A 22,703-nucleotide genomic window follows, 5' to 3' on the forward strand; every position below is an offset into this window, starting at 1 on the left:
AAGAGCGTATTCAAGAGTGGTTACACATTTTTACCAGTGACAGGGCTCCCTTAATAAGCTGTAGTAAATAGTCATCTTCCGAAATTGAAAAACACTAAATGTGGCTCAACAAAGATGGCTAAGACAGATTTTAGTAGTCAGTTATAGAGATCGGGTTTAAATCAAGGAAATCCTATGCCGAACTGGGAGTCGACCCTTTAGTAAGATTGTGAGAGAGCGACCTATGAGGTTTGCGGACATGTTCTCCGACAAAATGAATTACGCATAAGAAGAGTTGCAATGATATCCTAGTACAACTTGACGCCACTCATTCATTGAGGTCCTCATGGCAGGTGGGAAGAGGCTTCAGACATTACCAGTGACAGATTTTTATGGAAACAGCTTGACGTCAAATGCTCCGAACGGCGCGGTAGGGTCTAAGTCAGTAAGAATAGCACATTAGATTTTTGAAATAGAACTTTTTAATAGCAGGAAAATGCACTGTAGATACCTCAGAAAATGCATTTTGTTGGCTTTCAATATCAGAAATAGTGCTTGGCGGCGGGGCTTCGCCCCGCGCTGGGAGAGCTCCTAGCGCTCCCTTAGACCCCCTTGCTAGTATTGGCGGGGAATCTACAATTTTTCCACTAACTCATGGAAGAACCTATTCTAGGGCACAATAAACGTCTTCCGGAAGAATGAAGGGTCAGAATGCAATAAAGATTATGTACACACACACACACACACACACATAAATACATATAAAAAAAAAATTCGCGGGGGGGGGAGAAAAAAAAATCCCCCCCCCAAACCCCCCCCCCGAAAAAAATCCTGGCTACGCCCATGACATTATATATATATATACTATAAAGTAGAATGTAAGGAGTATGTATGACCCGAAGAGAAATCAAAACCGTTTGACCAATCTTAATGAAACTTGTCCTAAATGTTTTTGGGCACTAATTCATTTAACAAATCAGAACACCCTTTTTAATTCTACTTATATCCTATTCATTTCGCTCTCTTTTCGTTTTTAATATATATGAATGTATCGGCTAAACGGGTAAAGCAATTTTCGCACAACTAATTTTATTTTCGTGGCGAAAGACTAAAAATTGAAAGGATTATTAGCTAAATTTAACCATAGATTGTATATAAATGGACTGCCAACACTAAGGTAACTAAGCACTTAGCTTAGCTGACATAGAAGACAGCACCTACTTCAATAGAAAGTGATTTTTTTTTCAACACATTAGACAATTAATTTTTTCTGTACAATGTATATTCTAAAAGTGAGTTAAAGAAAGAGATTTACTGAAATATTCAATGCATTTTTAGAGTGTTATTTATTATATTTATATTTATATATTTATATTCATTTATTTATATTTATTATATTTGTTTATAATGGGTGATAAAAGTTAAGTCTGCGAGTTATTCGGTCTAAATAAAATAACGAGTCAATGAGCCTACACTCTTTACCAATTTATATATATATATATATATATATATATATATATATATACACAGTGGCGTCACTAGGCAGGTGCGGGGGTGACACCCAAGTGGGAAATATGCACTTTTCCAATGCAACTTTAAAAAAAATAATTACTGCCTGGAATGTCTCTTACAGTTTAGTATCAGCATGTCCCAACCCTTTTTCATTTCATTCTATTTGACTTGATTATGTATTGTAGACGTCAGGAGAAAGAGTCTCTGAAGATCAGAATTTTAGAAAAACGCTTGGAATGCCCCGGACAACTTTGGGTGAATTTAAGGCACTCCCCTTAACATCTTATCTGACCAGATGAGTGGTGAACGTAACATTTTTTGTTACAATGTGTTGAAAAACACACAGGTGTAAGTCTCTCACACGCCATTTGACGCATAAGGCTGCAAACATTTTCACGGAAATCAGTCTAAGTCGACTTTCAAAGCCTCTTCTCAGCAGGTGCCTACGATATTCAGGAGTTCTACAAAGGTGTGACGCCTGGTTAGACGTGAACGGCCATGTTTTTTATTTCCTCTTTTCGGCTTTCATGTTACGTCTGACTTTAGTAAACGTGTTTCGTCTTGTCTCATGATATATCTCGCAAATGTCAATAGACGTTCAGTCACCACTTGCCTTAGATGGCGAATGCCTGTGTGCGAAAATATTTCTCTATTGGTAACATTATCTCGGGAGGATTTGTAGGATCCTTCTCAGCCATCACTACTCAGTCTCTTATCAATCTGCCACGCCTCGAAGCGTAGATGAGCGTTGATGATTGTTTTGAGTAGGGGGATTTTAATCTCCAGGCTAATTGAATTTTTTGTTCAGATTGACGTACTTATTAAAAGACGACTCCTGCTTTCCAATCAGACATGCAACATCATGAGATATATCTCCATCACTGCCTAAATAGGTTAACTCTACTATTTGTTTAAGATCTGTATGACCAATGTTGATCCGGAACTGGGTAACCTGCGCCCTATATGTATAAATTTGAGGGCGTCTTTATCCGTTAGCTCGTGTATACATTTAATTGTATTTCAAAGTAATGCTATGTCTTCTGCATAATCCAAGTCGGTTTGGTTTACGCCATAGGAACCCGAATACAGCCTGTTTAATGACATCGTCGACGGCTACAATAAAGAGAAATGTGGATAAGATAAACCATAATCTTATATCCGTCTAGGTATTGAAGAGTTCCCGCGTCTGTTGTGAGACAACATATTGATTTGCTTTAGACATGTCGCTGAATCTGGACAAGTTATTGCAAGATACCTTGCTCTTTTGCTATTCTCCAGAGTGATTCCGCTGGACGCTATCAAATTAATTTTTTTTAAAATCTAAAAAACTCAATTTTGTTCTTTGTTGGTATTCCAGGCTTTTCTGCCGAAGTTTCGCCTGTTCAGTGCTTGATTTCGTAAGTAGAAGGAACACACTAGTATAATTTAAGACCTTTTCCTTAAGGAGCTTTTGAATAATCTCTAGTAAAAAATATGTTCAACTCAAGGTTTTTAAATTCTATGATTGTACATTTTTTAATTTATAGAATCATATTTGATAAAATGTGAAAAACAACGACAATTAGAATCGAAAACCAATTTTAGCTTACAGTTTTATTGTTCAACATAAAGAAAGTTGTTTGTTTTTGAGGGGAAAATTATTTTTTCCTTCGGGGTGGAGGGTGACACACCTAGTTTACCTCACCGGGTGACACCGACCCTAGCATCTTTACCTAGGCTCTCACTTGGGCGGAAATCGTTCTCTCTTCTCTTTCTAATGTTGACATCCTTCTCAGTCTAGTTTATCACGGTGCGCACCTTCTAGCTTAGATGGCGGTGCATGGCAGAGTCATAACAATATACATGGGCGTAGCCAGGGGGGGGGGTCTTGGGGTTCAATCCCCCCCCCCCGAAATGAAATCCCCCCCCCCCCCGGGGACGGAATTAAGTGACTGATTTTTGCTTTCATTTTGTTTATTTTAGGTGAGATTTTAATATTAAATCATAACTTACCACAGCACAGCCGAGGTGGTTTTGAGTTATAAACCCTGTACCAGGGGGTTTTGAGTTTAAAAAAACCCTATCAGGGGGTTTTGAGGTACAAATCCTTCTACCAGGGGGTTTTGAGTTTAAAACCCCCTACCAGGGGCTTTGAGTTTTAAACCCCCAACCAGAGGTTTTTGCAGTTCAATCCCCCTTTTCTATAAAACAAAACAAAACAAAATGCAAACAACAATCCCCAAATTCCAACAGCACAGCTAAGGAAGATTTTGATTTTAAAACCCCCTCCAAAATTTACGATAAACCCCCTCTTCAATATAAAAAAAGCAAATTACACATTCAAAATTTTATGAGCGTAGCCAAAGGGGTTTTGAGTTTAAATCCCCTCCTCCAGATGGCTTTTTCTCCAGTTGGGGTTTGAAGCTAAAAAGTACCTCTTCAATATAAAAAAAAAGCAAATTACACACAATAAAATCTATGAGCGTAGTCAAAGGGGTTTTGAGTTTCAATCCCCTCCTCTAGATGGCTTTTTCTTTAAAGCTTAAAACCCCTCCAGATGGTCTTGAGTTTAAAATTCCCCTACAGAGCGTTTAGAGTTGAAAACCGCTCTCTTCAATGTTATTTTAAAGCAAACTACAGTCACCGAATTCTATGATCGTAGCTAAATAGGGTTTTGAATTAAAAGAAACAAAAAACAAACTAAAGAGATTTTTTAGTTTAAAACCCCTCAACAGATGATTTGACGAAAAAACGTTCCTTTTCGATATAAAATCTAAAGTGAATTACAGGCATGTAATTCCAAGAGCGTAGTCAAGAAATGTTACAAATTCCTTCCAGTGGCTTGGGCTCCATTAATAAAGTATTTTGCCGAAATTGAAAAACACTAATTAAATGTGGCTCAACAAAGATGGCTAAGACAAATTTTAGGAGTCAGTCATAGAGATCGGGTCTAAATCAAGGAAATCATATGCCGAACTGAGAGTCGACCCTTTAGTAAGATTGTGACAGAGCGTCGCATGAGGTTTTGCGAGACATGTTCTCCGACAAAATGAATTACGCAAAATAAGAGTTGCGGAAACAGCTTGCCGGAAAATGAGCCGAACGGCGCGAGAGGGTCTAAGTCAGTAAGAATAGCACATTATGTTTTTGAAATAAAACTTTTTAATAGCAAGATAATGCACTGTAGATATCTCAGAATATGCATTTTGTTGGCTTTCAATACCAGAAATAGTGCGCGGCGGAGGGGCTTCGCCCCGCGCTGTGGGAGCGCTGTGAGCTCCCCCAGACCCCCTTGCTAGCAAGGGCGGGAAGTCTACAGTAAACAATAAACGTCTTCCGAAAGGGTCAGAATGTAATAAAGATTAATTGTGTACACACACACACACATATATATTTTTTTTTTCGCTGTGGGGGCGGGGGGAATCCCCCCTAAACCCCCTCCCCCGACCCGAAAAGAAATCTTGGCTGCGCCCATTATTAATGTATACAGAGAGAGAGAGAGAGAGAGAGAGAGAACTGCAATGAAATTATATTATTTTTTTTGTAAAACATAATTTTTACTTTTACTATTTTTTATTCACATTAGAATCAATAATTACAAAAGGTAGCTTGATTTTGTTATCGTATTATGACAAATTGGATATCAAATAATGTGTTTGTTTCTGGGAACCATTGAATAAAACAATTTATTAACAAATACAATTGTTAAGTTTCTCTTTCTTGCTCACTGCTAAGATTGGTCAAAATGCTACATCAATGTTAAAACTTGATAACATGAATTGAAACAACTTGGAGCCTTATGAATTGTTTATTAATCAATTAACTCCGAAACACTTTGCAGTAATCTTAGGCTAACTATGATGTATCGGACCGATTTAGACAGTCCTTTTATAAATTCTCGTAGAAAAATATCAAATAAACTATTTATTATGATTGGCTACAAAAACCTAACTGATACTAAGCTAATTAAGGCTATGGATAACAAATATAAAAAATATATATACAAATAATAATCATACTCAAGATAATAAAAACGCAACGATAATAATTATAAAAAAATAATTCGAATACAAAACTATAAATTATAATAATAATTAACAATGGAGCCACATCTAGCATATCATACTATTTGCACATTTAATACGAGCCTAAAGCAAGTCTTCGTGAAAACGTCAGCACCTCATATCGGCGGACAATCCTGCACCGAAAGTTAAAATTCCCAAGCCGAACGTTTCCGAAAAACCGTTCCCTCAAACACTTCCAGAACTCACCTTCATCAAATGTGTCGGCTACATCGCTACTAGCCTTTCAGCAAAATCATTTAACAACAAAATATATGTATGATTACATAATTTGATTAAGAAAAAGAAATTTAAAGTATTTATTTAAAGATGTGCATATATCTTTTTGTATTTAGATCAATGTGGATTAATAATAGTAACCAACATTAGAGTGTAATATACATTACAGACATTCAGGGTATGTTGCTTATATCTATGTTGGTAATGTGGATATTGGTAATTGTGTATGTGTAGCCGAGACAAATCGTAGTAGGCCTAAACAACGAACTACGACATTGCAACATATGGTACGTGTACAACAATAAGTCTGACCCCAATTTTAGATTGTTATAACTACATCTACTAAAAAAGCAATCAGAGAGTAAAAGTGATATTTTTTTACTTAATAAAAAAATATGAATTAACAAAAAAAAAAAAATATCAAGACTTCGAAATGCCTATAGGATCAAACACTTATATATATTTGTAAATTGGATAATTTAATTTTTTTTTCACTATTATTCTGTGCAATGGCTCATTGCTAATTTGCAATTCACTAAAGCTTTATGATAAACATGTTTAACTTTTTCTATTTTATCTTTCGTTTCTTGATTTATTTTTTGAATAGTTGTTAAATTATGAGCCAATACTTCGTTTTTGTTTTCAAAAAACTTTAACTTTTTTGATAATGTGTGAGTATTTTCGTAACAATAGAGTTTTGTGTTTTCAAAATCTAATATTAACTCTTGAACATTCTGGTTAAAAATTATTCTTCGTTTTTTAGACAATCTCTTAATTTTTTTTAGTTTTGTTGCTTTCTTCAAAGTACTACGTTTTAGCCTTTGCAAAAACTGTGTCATATTTGCATGTTCAGGTTTACAATCTAATTGAAAGTCTATAAGCTTATAAAGTATGTTTTGGTTTTCAATTTCTCGTTTTTCTCTTTCTTTACCTATAAGTTTTATTTTTCTTTGTTTGGCTTTTACATTTTGCAATATCTGAGACATATTATTTCCTAAGGCTTGACATTCTCGTGCAATTTGCCGTATTAGTTTATATTTTATGTAACCAAAGTAGAGATTGCTATTGAACTTTGTACATGAGTAGTTGTCAACCCTAATCAGCAAACCCGAAGACAAGGTAGATTTTTGTTTGTGCTCGTTTTGACCGTAACAACGAAAATAAGATGCAATTAATGCAATTATCAGACAGATGAAACAAAAATATGTAATAAAATAGGTTTTTCTTTTTGTCTTTCCTTTTTTTCTCAGAGACATATTCATCAGTTTTAATTCGTTCATCTTTTCGTCTCCAAATTTTTGTTCTTCATTATTTTTTTCAATTTCTTTTTCAATTTTCAAGTTACTTTCATTTGTCTTTTGTAGCTTTTCTTTTAAAATTCTCTTTTCATTGTCCTTGATGGAGAGTTCCTCTTCAAGACTACGAATTTCAGATTCGATGCGACTTATTTGTTCTAAATTTTGATAACGTTCAGTTTCATGTAATTTTCGTCCAATATCATTACTACTCTGCTCTATTTCAACTAATTTTTTATAATGCGATTCAAGACTGTTAATTACACTTTCAACAGCACTAATTGTTTCAAATAAAACATTGGTGCAAGCATCTTCTTCAATAATATGTTTCTTTAGAGACTGTGCTTCTTCTATTAATAAAACCATTTTATTAATGTTTTCTTTGTTATCGTTTGCAATTATTACATTGCAGGATTCTAAAAGTTCTCTGCATTTTGTCAACGCTGATGATGTTTTATGCTCATTTTCTTCCTCTAATAATTTTGTCCGCCCTTTTTCAGCTTCTTTAAATGTATCAAGCGTATATCGCCTTCCATTAAACTGTAGATTGTCTACTACCTTAACGATTGTTTCTATTTGATCTAGATATTTTAAATTTCCTGTTTTTGTATTAAAAATAACGGCTCTCTCTCCACATTCTTTAAACATTTTTTTTACATGTTTATCTTGTCGAGAAAGCCAGTTTTTGATGCATATTTTTTGTTTTTTTATTTCATCTTCATAAATTAGAAGTAAAACCACATATTTTTTCAGAATATTAGGACCAAACAGTATTTTCAAAGTCTCTATCACTTGCAAATCTGTGTTCGCCATTTTTCCTGCATACCTTATAGCTATTAAAAAAGCATGGTATCCTTTTGATTTAATTGTAAATAATATTATTAATTTTTCAATTATATTTACATAATCTTTCATGCATTTTTCTATTTGTGGACTTTTCACAAAATTCAGTTTACGTTCAGAATGACACGTGGTTCCCATCTTGATTCCTAAAGTCTTTTTCAGAGGTTTTCCATTCATCAGTGTTTTAGACACAACTTGTGAGTCTGTTTTATTAACACTAAAAAGTAGAACCGTGAGACCACACAGATACACCTGAAATCGTAAAAATTGCGAAATCAATATTAATTTTAAAATATCTAGTTTGTGTCAATAAAAATCAGAATAAACTATAAAAAAACAATCTTAGATTATTAAACTGAATGAATAATTTATAAGTTTTTTTTTACTATTGCAGATATCTCTATTATTTATTGAGCTTGGCGCTGCATCCTCTAGTAAAATGTGTGAAAATGAAAAATTAATCAAATATTTTGTATTTAAATTTTATTTGTATTAATTAGATTCAAAAACATAAAATGCTATACAATTGAAAATTTAAATTTGCAAATTTATTTTACACATATATTTTAAATGTTGGAAATAAATAGCAAAAGCTTAAATAAGCAAAATTAAAATGTGATTAAATTAATTACCTCTCCTTTTTCTCTTTTCTCCACATCTTCAAGTCTTGCACCTGTTCGAGAAAAAAATGAAAAGATTGCTTAAAAATAAAATGTTATTTTTTAGCATAAACAATTTCCTATTTATTTTACAAATATATTATGTGTAGGCAAACAAAATGCATACTAATATTTTAATGCAAAATTGCTTAACTTTTTAATAAGCAAAATTGAAATATTATTGCATTACAAAAAGTGTTTTTAAACACAACTGCCACGTTTATCAGAATGAAAAAAAAAAGTATCAAAAGACACAAATACCCGTTTACAACTTCTATTGCAACTGAAGAGGTCAACAGGCAAAACCAGATGGGGAGGTTTTGTTGGGGGGGGGGGAGATTTTCGTTCTGTTATATATCTAGTTTTGTTGTTTTTTTAATGTGAAAAATTTAATGTAAATCCATCACAATCCTAAGCATTGCGAAAATGGATTTTTTTAAAAATTAAAGACCCATCGTCAATGACATTTTTAGCAAACTACGGTCATCAAATTCCTTAAGTAGGGCACTAAATCAGTAATATTCGAACTCCCACCCCTTTTTGTTTAGTCCATCATATTAAGGTCATTGATAGACATGTGCCCACAAGTCAAATACGATGGACGTAGGTTTAATGTCAGCACTTGGACACTCTCTAGAAGTCACACCTTAAGAGGGAACTACGTTTGTTTACTTGGTGGTAAATCTTCATTAGGAGACTAAACTGCAAGCCACACCTCTACACAGATAACACGGGTAGAGAGGAACAACTCCCAACCCTTTTATTTATTTTATCCATCACATTGAGTTCAATGATAGACCAAATCAAGCCACACCTCTACAGGAAGAATGAATTAGCTTATTTGGAGAAAAAGCCCAATCACGTGGCTGACTATAGGCCAGACATCTACACGAGGGACAGCTAAACACCCCTTAATCCTTATTATATTTTTTTAGTCTTTGACACTTGGTTTATCGATAGAGATTGACCATTTTAAAGCCAGAATGGATAAACGCAACAAAATAATACAGCATACTACACTGTAAATAAATATTACGGTTAAATTACTTTTCCTAACGTGTTAACTTGAATATCACTTTGCATTAAGCTTCTTGATTTGATAACGATATTCTTCATAATTTTTGAGTATTAGGTAGCTTCTTGTCATTACTATTTTTGTTTACTTAATTTGCGTGCTTAGCCACTGTGTATCAGGCCAAGACGACTTTTTACATACATGAGGACTATAGGCTTACTACCGTGCCCTAATGTTACAGTTACTGAAACCATTATAAAATCAGTGATAATTAATGTTTCTTACATACGTTTTTACACATTAAAATAAAACATAGACGTGCATGTGTGTGTGTGTGTGTATTTTTGCCTTGTAGAAAGAAAGCTAATTTGATCGTTTTATTCTATTGACTTGTTATATAACGGAACACCTTACAGTACAGTTTAAAATAGCTAATATATAATTAATCGAAAGCTCCATAATTAGATCTAGTAAAGAAAGAAAAATATACTGGGTGTTTAAAAAACACTTTACCATTGTAACTAGTGTACGGGTATAATAGATTTATATTTTTGACTAAGAAGGCCATTGTGTAAACTTTTTTTGCCTGACCACTCAACACTTGCGGTAAGCCTAACGAAAACAAAAACGCTTGTTGGTCAACACTATCAACTATACACAGTACACCAGGACAACATGTGTAGGACCACCACATTTATCAGGTTGTTAAGATCAGTCGCACACAGTCTTTTATTTTCTGGGTAGGGGGTGTGTGGATGAGTTTTTTCTTCTATATTCGCTTTTCCGAATGCTCTTAGATCTCCTAGATAACCCCTAATATATATATATAATATCTATATAACTGTAGATTTAAACATAGATCTCAAAAATAGGTCTACAGACTATAACTTAATCTATGATTCGGCATCATCTAAGGTTCAAGCTATAAGTAGGTATATATTTTTGATGTTCCCTTTGTTAATAAAAAAATCATTTATTGCAAATGCATTAATCTAAAACAATAAGTGTTGACATACACGGCTTCAGATTCCAACTATTAACTAACATTTACTATCAGTATTAAACCATTGAAGCCATAAATAGAAGCTGTCATTGGGATTTACATTACAAGTTGTTGGTTAAAAATTCATGATAAATTCATGAACACACAATAATATGCTATTAGTTTGCTACTAAGCTAACAGCAATGTCTGGTCGTTCGGTTAGCGAAATAGACAAATTATCTCGACGGTCCCATGTTCAAAGCTGCTCGCTGCCTTCCTTTGTCGTACTGCGGGAGGTTTGGAATAGGAAGTAAATTATCTTTATCTTTAAAGGAACATCCGAAACATGAAATTTATTTTACAGAAAAAACAAGATTACAAATATAATTTGTGTTATATTACACGAACTCGGAGTCGCCCCCATCGAATTCACCAAAGGACCAGGAATATTCAAACATAGTATTGTTAAATGTAATACATTTTTAAAAATCAATATGACGTTATTTTGTTTTACATAAACGCAAACAGTGCAACATGTTAATTTTGATAAGACTCTTGCAACTCTTCTGGAATAGGTAGAGTTGCGTTAACTGATCACTCAAGAACAGCTTGGAAAATCCCGATACAGTGTCGGTGGTGCCTAGTGTTCAGGGTGTTACTCCTCCCCTATTAAATTTCTTGCAATACGTTCTAATAAACACTAATGCTAGTTATTATTTTTGTTGAACCAATACAGTGAGCCGATTACCTACTTTTATTGATTTTTACTTAAGCGTAAAATCCCACTGTTTATGATATTTCTGGAAATGTTATTGCAAATTTTACAATGATAATTAATCATGATTAGAAACAGACTTTACATAACCTAAACAGGTTTCCATAGTTTTGGTATAACATTGTGCTGTGTCATTTAAACTAACATCTACTTTTGTCTAGGCATATTCTGGTACATATCTAGATATTTTATTATAATCTTTTGCGATTTATCTGCTTTTCTCAAGACTAAATATTTCCAACTTGGCTGTTCCCGGGAAAATGGTGTCAAACGGTGCAAACAACACCCTTTGCACCCCTAGTGACGACATTTCTCCAAGATATATCTAGAGATTTTATTATTTTCTTTCCGATGTGTCTGCTTTTGCCAAGATATAATTTTTCCAACTTGTTTTTCATCCCCAAAATTGTGTTGAGCTGTGCCCCGTGACGCCACTGCTCAAAGATACCTACCTCTTCTGACAATTTCAATAAATATATTGGAGTAGATGGGCTAGGAAATTTAAAAAAAATGAATCCTCACAACTAAACCGGTTTCCCATAAGAAAAGCATAGTACACTTTTACTCACTACTCCTTATAATTCTGATCATAATTGCTTTATTTATTTAATAGGTCTAGACTATATCCAGAATATAGAATATATCTAGATCTAGACAGGTTTTAGCCTATATTTCTAGACTCTAGTTCTAGATATAGTCTAGAACTACATCTAGACTAGATCTAGATTTCTAGACAAGTTCTAGATCTAACGAGATCTAGACTAATTTTAGAAGTAGAATTTAGAACTAGAATGTAGACTAGATCTCTAAAATTAGAATCTAATTCTGAACTACATTTTATACTAGATTTAGATGTGTATCTAGATCTAGATTTACACTACATCTAGTATCTAGCCAAGCTCTAGGTCTGGATTTAGATCAAAACTAAATCTATTAGACTGTAGATCTAGATCTAGGACTAAATCTAGAATTCATACTAGATCTAGAATAGAATCTGGAATCTAGAAATAGAATTTTGATCTAGACTATAATTTACATGACATTTAATCTTAAAATTACTAGATTAAGAGTCTACATCTAGGCTAATCCTATTATCAGGATTAGGAGGCTGTGTAATAGTACACTATGTTTTTAGCATTACATTCCCTTCTTAATGTAATAAGCAGTCAGAAAATAAGCTTTTTCCTTAAAAGATTATAGATGTGAATTGTGTTCAAATTGTTTGATACATTTATATCTAAATCTAGATCAGATCTACATCTGGCCTTGATTTAGTCTAATTAAGACTGTTGTCAAGTGTATAATGAGGATATATCAAAACTGCGAGATAGAAAAGTAGTTAGTTTTTAAAAATTTACAACTAAAATGAAATTTGTATCCAAATTCTTTTTGAAAACAAAATTTTAATCAGTATTCTGTTCAATGAGTTACTTAGTGTCACCGCTGTATTTTTGACATCATAAATGTCACTGTGGTTTTGTTTTGATGCTGTGATATTATTGTCGATTTATCTATGTAGGCGTGGTGGTGACATTGGGTTCATATTATAATGCAAAGAATAAGGAAATGACACTTGATGTAGCAGACACAAATAAGTTTAATTTAAGTAATAACACCATATATTGAATATGATACACAATTCAATTCAGGAATGGTCAGCATTAATCCTCTATAGAAATATGGCGAATATAATGACAACTTAGTAACTAATGTATAACCAACTTCTTTAAACAACTAACTCAACTGACTATATTAAGTGACTCTCTCAAGTGCTTGCTACCAACTCCCTATATTGACTGACTGCCCTTAACCCTGTTCACTTAAGGTCAAAAGTGTTCACCTTAGGGCAACATGAGTTGTGAATAACATTCACAATATAGAAATAACATTCACAATATTAAAATAGGGTTTCTACACTATGGCACCAACTTCGAGGTGGTGACGATTAGTAAATAGAAAAAATATATATTTTATTATGATCCATTGACATCTTCCCTTTGTGACATTAGATGCAAATATTGTGTATCAATGCGCGAATCTATAAATAAAGCTTAACTTATTAATGAAGTATGTGACCTTTCTAAAAAGCTTACCTCCCTTGAAGTTTTCATTTAAAAGTGGTGTGTTTTTTGAACAATCTGCTTGCATAAAAAATGAAAGAGGCTTTTGCATCAGAACTTTGAATGATTTAAAATATCATGATGCCCGATTTTCATTTGGTCTTATAGTTTCTGAGATCTAAACTGGACGGATGGGCGGACGGACAGACAGACCACACAAAACTTATAGCGTCTATTCTTTTTTTCGGTTGCCGCTAAAAACATTTTTACGTCGACAACTCTTTAGACAAAACAGAATTAGATCTTGAATATTACTTGCAAATAGGCGGATCTAATAGAGATCCTACTGGGGTCACCTCTCAGTTTGTGTGATAACACAACCTCTCTTTGTAATCTTGTTTAAATATTTTATATTTCTCTGAACTATTGATTTACGTCCGCGGTCTCTGAGAGCAGGGCAAGAGGAGCAGGTTTATCTGCAAACTTTTTTATAAAGGACTACTTGCTTAAAGATCGTGTATATAATGTACCACAATGGGATGTCTTGGCCCCTTGGGGTGCTTCTGTATAGACAATAAATGAGTTAGATAATGTGCTTGTAATGATAAATCACTTAGATGTTTGTATTAAAAATTCATTGTCATAATAATTTATATATGGATTGTCTTTATTGCTTCATTATTGTTAAAATAAAGATACGTCTTCTGATTGTGCTGAAATCGGAGAAAAAATCAATTAACAACATTCTTGCATATTTGTTGAGTGAATCAAGCTGTTTGCAAATAGAATTATAATGCAAAGGATAGCATCAACTACACTCTTTTTTGGTATGCGAATATTAATGGGTCTTACTTATTAAAAAGATCATTTATTTAAAAATTTTAACTAGTTTATCTAATCATTTAGAAGCAATTAATGTAAATGATACAGGTTTGACAACCATTAGGACAGGTATAACGTGGACGACTTCCACAGGGATGTAGTCTCACGGTTGTTTAGGAAATTATAGAAAATCTCTAGGAAAGGTTCAGCCAGTTGTTCTGCACATTTCCTTTTAAAAAAACGTTTTTTAACACATGCAGAATGCATTTTTGTTTGAAAAATAAATAATTAAAAAAAAACTAAGAAATGTTTGTGTACACATCTAATTTTTCTATACTTACCACAGAGTGTTTGTGTGATTCTTTTTAGTTCATTTTCAATTGTCTCATACACATTTTTATGTCTACTTTTAAGAGATTGATGAAAAATGTCAAAACTGTTCAAAGCTCTGGAGTTAAGAATATATTTTAGGAGTAATTCATTTTTATCAGATTTTCGTTTCTCCAAAAGTATAGTTTCTTTTTCCTCAAGTCCAATAATTTTTTCTTGATATAAGAAGTCTACAATAAGGGATGCATCAATGTTGTCCTTTAAATACTTGTATAGCGTCTGTATGCATTTCTTATGCTCAGGTTTAAGATTTCCTCGTGACATTGTTTTACATGGAACTCTTAAATAAAGTAAGCATTGTCATTTTTATTACTAATTAGTATTGTTCACTTTTATTACACCTATTAATTATTAATGTAATTTAAACTTTAATTTTATCACATTATTATATCTGCTTATCATTTAGGCAACCGCAAGTTACTTTGAAGATGAAAACGAAAACATATAATTATGCTTATCTTTAATTGTAGTAGATTATATTATAAAATATTCTTACTTTTTAGACGTGTCATCAAGTTAATTATTTAAAGACACTACTATTCAAAGCTTATTTTTTATCATGTTGAGTCAACTTTGACTTTTTTAACAGCTTTGCATGTGATTAAGTTTTTGAGATGTTATCTAGTTAAAAACGAAAACTCAAATAGGGTAATCAATAGTTAACTGTGTATACCTCATTTAGTTTTACTGTAAGGTTCATAAAAATGACACCATCTTCCAGTTCCAAGCTGCATGTCTTAATAAATAAATGAAAGAGAAGAAAGAGTATCATCATTTTCATTAAAAATAAATAGAATCTTATAACTATATTTAAATCTAGATTTTTTAGACTACATCGAGATCTATCATTGGAGATTCTAGATACATAATTTCTAGGTGTAATCTTAAATTATGTAGAATATATTAAGATTTTTATATTTAATTCCACTACGTCAATATTTTGGAAAAACATACTACACAAAACAAATAGCGTCTGGAGCCAGATCCCTATCGGATCCGCCTATATGAAAGGAATATTCAAGACATGATTTTCTTAAGGTTTTTCGAAGATTTATTTGGCGTAGTAAAAATGTTTTTTTGTTAAATGTTTCACATGTTTCGAATTTTCCTTCAAAGTTTAAGATAATCCACTTCCTAGTCCAAATCTCCCTATGGACGACATAAAGGACAGCGAGCAGTTTATTAATACGGGACCACTCATGCTAAAACTTGTGTTTAGTTTGTATATCCTATCTTTCTTGCATCTTTACAGTCCTAAGACAACGCCGCCTGCACTGGCTTGGACATGTTCGCTGGATGGAGGGCAATCGCATCCCGAAAGTCATTCTCTACGGACAACTTGCGTCTGGATCAAGAAAAACTGGTCGCCCCCACATCCGTTTCGTTGTGATGTGATGTGATAAAGAAAAATTAAAATCAGCGAACATTGATTCTGACCATTGGGTAGACATAGCCTAAGACCGCATAAGTTGGAGAGAGACGGTGACGAACAAAGCTATGGAGAGTGAAAAAACACGGACCTTAGCTTCTGAAGAAAACCGTTCTACCACCAAAGCAAACGTCCCCGAAATAAAATCCCCCCGGGGGGGGGGGGTCTCGGATTTTAGTGACTGATTTTTTGCTTTAATTTTATACATTTTTATGTGCGATTTTACTAAACCATCATTTGCCCCAGCACAGCCAAGGGGGTTTTGAGTTTAAAACCCCCTACCAGGGAGTTTTGCAATTAAATCCCCCTCTTCTATAAAAAACAAAACAAAAAAAATGCAAACGAAAATCCCCAAATTCCAAGAGTACAGATAAGGAAGATTTTGATTTTAAAAACCCCTCCGAAATTTACGATAAAACCACTTCTTCATATAAAAAAAGCAAATTACACACTCAAAATTCTATAAGCGTAGACAAAGGGGTTTTGAGTATAAATCCCACTTCAGCGAGGTTTGAAGTTAAAAATACCTCTTCAATATTTATAGAAAAAATCCAATTAAAAATGCTTTTATTATAAAGAAAACTACAGTCACCAAATTCTATGAGCGTAGCTAAATGGGATTTTGAATTAAAAAAAACAACTCAGAGATTTTTTAGTTTAAAAACTCCAAACTGATGATTTTAATGATAAAACTTCCCTTTTCGATATAAAATCTAAAGCAAAACTACAGTCACCTAATTCCAAGAGTCAAGAGACATTATCCATTTCTACCACTGGACGGGCTCCAATACTAAAGTGCAGTGAATAGTCATCTGCCAAAATTGAAAAAAAACAACTAAATGTGACTCAACAAAGATGACTGAGATGGGTCTTAATCAAGGAAATCTTATGCCAAACTGGGAGTCGACACCTTAGAAATGTTGTTACAGTGCGTCGCATGAGGTTTGAGGGTTATGTTCTTCGAAAAAATTAATTACGCATGATAAGAGTTGCGATGACATCCTAGTACAACTTGGCGCCACACTTTCATGTAGGTCCTTAGAGCAGGTGGGAAGAGGCTTCAGACATTGCCAGTGACAGATTTTTGTGGAAACAGTTTGCCGCCCGGTGCGCCGAACGGAGTGGGAGGATCTAAGTCAGTAATAATAGCACATAAAGTTTTTGAAATAAAACTTTTTAATAGCAGGGTAATGCACTGTAGATGTCTCTGAATATGCATTTTCTTGGCTTTCAACACCGAAAATTGCGCTTGGCTTGGCGCTGTGGGAGATGTGTGAACCTCTTTCTGGCAAAGCCTGGAGTCTTCAATTTTAAAACTAACTCAAGGAAGAGCCCTATTCTAGGGAGCAATAAACGTCTTCCGAAAGAATGAAGGATCAGAATGTAATAAAATATGAATTATGTACACACACATATATATATATATATATATATATATATATATGGCGGACGGTTTGGGGGGGGCAGAAAAAAAAATCCCCCCAAAACCCCCTCGAAAAAAAACATCCTGGCTACGCCTATTATATGTATATATATATATCATATTGTAGTAACTCCCAGTGGATGACCGAAAGGGTTAACGTATGTGCGGCCTACTGATAGACACGACTCAGGCTAATCACACAGGTCAACGGGTCAACGGCTGTTGAACAAGGGACAGTATTGCTAGTTCACGCAAATATGACCCATGTTGTGGTCATGTGACCGAAAGCGTTCAAGGAAGAGACACAGTGTGTAACAATGTACAGTTGAGCTCAGGACAGAAAAGCAGTAAGGACTTGTGGTACCTTAGAAGTCCTCAAAAATGTAGCTGTACGAGCTAGAGAAAGACTTGTAGTGTTAGTAGGCAGTTCTATTGTGTTCAAGCATTAGAAGTTAGTGAGGCCAAAAAAGTGTTGAATTGGCTGTCGATGTAATTTGTTATTAAACCGCCACATTGTTACTTGAAGCTATTGTTGTCAAGTTGATGTTTTAGATGTGTTGTGCTATTGAGTAGTGTTTGCAGAAGGCCTGATAGAGAAGATCGTAACAATATTTTTGGGATATGTGGGTGGTGGAGGGGGTATCTGGGTGAGAATATCCGTGTCTCTTTTAAGCAACTTAATACACATATTTTAGCTCAATTTGTATTAAAATACTAAAATCTACAACGTGTAAATTACAAAAGGTATCCTAGCAACTTCGACACTCTGACACACAACATAAATTTATTAAATAATAATTATATTAACAGCTAATAAATGCATTTTACTCTACTTACATGTTTAATCTTGTAACATAAATGAGCGTAAAATATAAAGTATAGGACATGTAAACTGCCATTCTATTACATATTACAACTTACATAACTCAATAACACATAAGATTAGCATTCAGCTTGTTAACTTGCACAGTAAAAATGCATAATTATCTTTCCAGGTGCCATCATGCGTGTAGCTTACGTTTCTATTACAAAATTTCTGCTACATCTCACAGGTTTACTTTTAAAAATACATATATATATATATATACATATTAAGGCTTCTCACAGGTTGAATTGAAAAGCCTCAGAAAATTCATACAGTGTTCATAGGAATTTTTTTCAATTTTTCCCTGGGCGGCGTGGAGTAAGCGGAAATTTAAATGTACTTATTTATTTAATTTTATCAAGCTACACATAATATGCATAATATACACATAATATATGTGCTGACACTTATCCTGTTTCACTTAAATAATTATTAATAGGAATTTAAATTAAGACACAACAGCGAAATAGCAAACTATCCTACACAGCTTAATAAAGTATACAATTTACATTCTTTGTTTTGTACAGAATAATCAATCTTTTTGTGTTTATTTTGTTTAATAAGATAGATCTAAACATATTACAATTAAGGCTTCAAAAATATTTTTATTGAGTAAATAAAAAAACAACTAAATCTAGTTCTCAAACCAAAACGCAACATTTTGGAAATCTTATCAAGAAACTGCTCTTATTTAATTATAAGTCTACTGCCTAACATTTACGAAGTGAATTTATGAATTTAGCTAAGCAGTTGAACTGACAGAAAACATCACCTTTTGGATGAATATAATGTTACGACTTTGGAGTAGACTAAAGAAAGTTAACTCACCGATTGTCAGGTCGCCGATATCCTTCTGATTGCAGAAGCACAATCCACTATGAACAGCCAATACTCCAAGTAATAGAGATCATTTCACAGTTCTCCTAATCGAAATGTACATACAACTATTTACAAAAACCGATTGAAAAAAAAAAAAAACAATCCTCCGTTGAAAAATCCTTGATCATAACTAAACTCTTAACACATTTTTATCATAGTCAAGGTCATTTACGCCCAATAGCATAAACAAAAATCACCCTACTTTGCACGTGGAAACAAAAGATGGTTAGTCAGGGAGGAACAGGGTTACAACAATAAGATAATCGTGAAAAACAATCATAAACAGTATGATGGCTATTGTGGATTTAGTATTATAGAATTTCAAAACAAAGTTTACATGTCTCGTAATAATTTGAATTTTGAAGATTTCATAATTATGGCTAAAATTAAAGATAATTTTCGAGAAATTAAACACAATTGGAAAGCATTTGGTATGAGTAAAGCGCTGATTTTGAATTTTCTTATTAAAGGAAACCAATAGCTTTTCACGTCAATTAAGTACCTCTAAAAGTGATAAGCTTTCCCTAGTCTTTTTGTTACATTAAACAGTAGATAATATATATATTTTTAATGAATGATGCAAAATAAAATAACTTTTCTATTTACTAAGACAATGTGAGATCCACTGTTGTCATTTGAAAGAAACAAAATAAGAATAAAAATAGATTTTCAAAGCAACATACTTTCAACGACATAAACTGGTTTTTCAAGAAAAATTTAAACTTCTCAAATTGAAACCTGTTAGTTCTTGTTATATTGCGTCTTACTTGACTTAACTTAAATGAAATTTTTTTTTTAGTTGCATATAGACTTTTCATATGCTTCTATTTTAAAACAGTTAGATTCAAAAGTAGAATATGTTATAATAACTTTAGTCACTTGAGGAACGGATGGACACGTTTATCGAAAACGGAAGTTAATAAGTCACTAGAACAATGTTCAGTTTTTGTTGTTAGTTTGTAAAAATAATACTGGCTCTCTGTCAAAGCTAAGAAAACTCTAGTTTGGCTTTTTTAAATAAAGTATATATATATATATATATATATACATGTAATAATAATAATAATAATAGTAAATAATAATAATAATAATAAGGCTAGTCTTCAAGTCCGATGATTAGTAAGGAATGCAATACTTCCCGTGTCCGCGCAGTTAAATATGTATTCATTCTTTGTTTTTTGTTGTTGTTTTTTTAACAGAAAATAATATATATATACGCTCACATCAGTCAAGTAAAATTGTTTTCATTTCTTCGATACCAAACTAAATAAAATCAAAGACTATCAAATCTCTTCAATGAGATAAAAGAGCAGCAAGATAAAATAGTACGTGTTGCTTCTTCTGAGGACCAAATAAGGGATGGGAGGAGACACTATGAAAAATACTTATAGACACCGGCCGACAATATTGGGTCAAACCACCAGAGTTTTTCACCCATCAAATTATATATAGAAGCTGGCTGACATTATAGGATCAAACCTACACTATTTCGTCGTATATAACTATCTTGGGGCCAAACCTCCTCCGAGACCCTTGCAGATTTGCATGAGGCTTTACAGGCTGATTTTTCATCTGTCACCTCAAGGGGCAATGCATAGAGCATGATATGGAGAGGCTATTTAATAGCCGTCAATATATGATCAAATCACTGGAGTATTTCGTCGTATTAACTTTCTATAGAAGCTGGCCACTATTTAGGATCCAACTAAGAAAGCCTTGATCGTGACATCGTTTATTTTGCGTCACATTTAAGTCATCGTCTCATCCGACTTAGACTTCACTTGAACTGTATGTCGGTGAAGTCCCCAAATAATGATAGATAAATTATTTATATGGAAGTATATATGCGTCTTGTTTCTTAAACCATACCCAAGCGAGAACGGTTTGTTATAATCTTCATTGTTCTCAGATCTGAAATCAATGGGGTGTCTTTCCTTCCTGATTTTGACTTTTTGGAACTCTGGCGTGTAGTGTGCAGTGGATGACTTTTCTGCTATTGAGGATGCAAGGCAGTCGGCTATTTCTCTTGGGGACGTGACAGTTCGTCCTTCGTTTTTCAAATGCCCTATTGCATTTGATTCTTTCCCTTTGATTCGCCTTACTGCCTTCCAAACCGCTTTAGCAGAAGTTTTGGCATCCAGACTGCCAACAAAATTCCTCAAGGAATTCCTTTTGGCTGACCCTATGGTTTGTCCAGCCTTTGCTCTAGCTATCATGAATAGCTTTAGATTTTCCTGGGAAGAATAAATCATCGCGCGTTGTACCTATTTGATTATTTGTTTATCTATTACTTTCTTGGATTATATTATAGTACTACCTACATCGCATTTGAGAAAGCATTGAGAGAACTGCATTGAGAGAATTAGATTTATCAACACTACTCTATACCAGATCAAGTCAAAAAGTTACAATTAAGCACTGAATTTACTTTTATGTATTAAATTGTATTGAGACTTTACTTCTCTTTACTGTGGAAGTTTTAATTTTTTGGAGAAATTTGAAATAACTATTTATATTGATTAATTGCTGAATTATAGCTTAAGCACACTGAATTTTTATTTTTATATCTATAATTGTTTCTTAAGGGCGGATGGCGTGGGTCTGTCTTATGTTTTTAAGACTGATACGGCACAATTTATTTGTCCCGTTCCATTTCACTTCATTAGATTGAAATCTAGAGGGATTTCTTTTTTGTTCTTTTAGCCCATCCTTTTTTGCTAGGGACTACTAGATCACTCAGAATTAGTTTCGCAAGTGTAACTTCTCGTATTTATATTGTTGTTTGTGTAAGTCTTGTAATTACATATTGGTGATTCTCTTGTCAAATTCTTGTATGTATTTATTTCTTCTAGAGCAGACTGTATTGTTATCTTTATCGTTTATGTGTTTGTCATTTATCCTTTAAATATTTTTCTTTATTACTATTAATTTAATTTCTTTTTCATTTACTTCATTCATTTGCAATCGTATATTTGAAAATATTGTGTTCATACATATATGTTACTACTTGATTAGAGCTTAATTTTTTTTTTCTGAGCTCTCTTACTCCGGTTAATTTGTAGATACATGTTTTGCTACAACACTTGTTACTATTAAATATTTTGTGCATTGTATTTGACACAACATTGATTACAAAGTTGACACATTTATTGACTATCTATTATTTAAATTACCAAACATACATGCAAAGTAACATAATATTATTATTTTGTCTATTAGTAATTTGAATGTAAGAATTCTTTACAGTGTTGATACTATATACATATTTCAATCCTAAATAAAGGCACATTCCTCGTCCCATATGCTAGGACAAATTTGTACAAATACTCCTTCTTCCCTAGTGCTATTAGAGCATGGAATGGGTTGCCTGAGCTAGCCAGGAAAACCAGTGACTTGGTAGAATTTAAGTCATTGGTTAATATGCATGACTAAATGCATGACGCGTAGGACGTAATCATCTTTTTTGAAGTAACGTCTGTATTATATAAGATAAG

The 22,703-nt window shown here is 33.2% G+C and overlaps 1 protein-coding gene across 4 annotated transcripts; it reads right to left on the reverse strand.

Moving 5' to 3' along the window:
* Window positions 1–5,024: 5,024 nt before the first annotated feature.
* Window positions 5,025–18,532, reverse strand: LOC106062236 (uncharacterized). 4 transcript variants are annotated; one of them, XM_056014466.1, is made up of 6 exons: window positions 18,387–18,525; window positions 16,777–16,854; window positions 15,287–15,349; window positions 14,565–14,893; window positions 8,542–8,582; window positions 5,025–8,161 (listed from the first exon to the last, which is right to left on the reverse strand). In XM_056014466.1, exons 3-6 carry the CDS (start codon window positions 15,289–15,291, stop codon window positions 6,269–6,271), a joined length of 2,268 nt encoding a protein of 755 aa, XP_055870441.1. In that variant the 5' UTR covers window positions 15,292–15,349; window positions 16,777–16,854; window positions 18,387–18,525; the 3' UTR covers window positions 5,025–6,268. The 4 variants fall into 4 exon arrangements, with proteins under 4 accessions (XP_055870441.1, XP_055870442.1, XP_055870439.1 ...); XM_056014467.1 differs by having other exon boundaries at window positions 18,303–18,525; XM_056014464.1 differs by lacking the exon at window positions 16,777–16,854 and having other exon boundaries at window positions 18,387–18,532.
* Between the last annotated feature and the right edge of the window lie 4,171 nt (window positions 18,533–22,703).

Source organism: Biomphalaria glabrata, chromosome 16, assembly GCF_947242115.1.
Source record: "Biomphalaria glabrata chromosome 16, xgBioGlab47.1, whole genome shotgun sequence".
NCBI classification, from domain to species: Eukaryota; Metazoa; Mollusca; class Gastropoda; family Planorbidae; genus Biomphalaria; species Biomphalaria glabrata.

Coding starts and splice junctions, on each gene's coding strand:
- LOC106062236 (XM_056014464.1), bottom strand. Junction 8,583..14,564: donor AATCACACAAACACTCTGTG/GTAAGTATAGAA, acceptor TTTCTCGAACAG/GTGCAAGACTTGAAGATGTG. Junction 8,162..8,541: donor AGAAAAGAGAAAAAGGAGAG/GTAATTAATTTA, acceptor TTACGATTTCAG/GTGTATCTGTGTGGTCTCAC.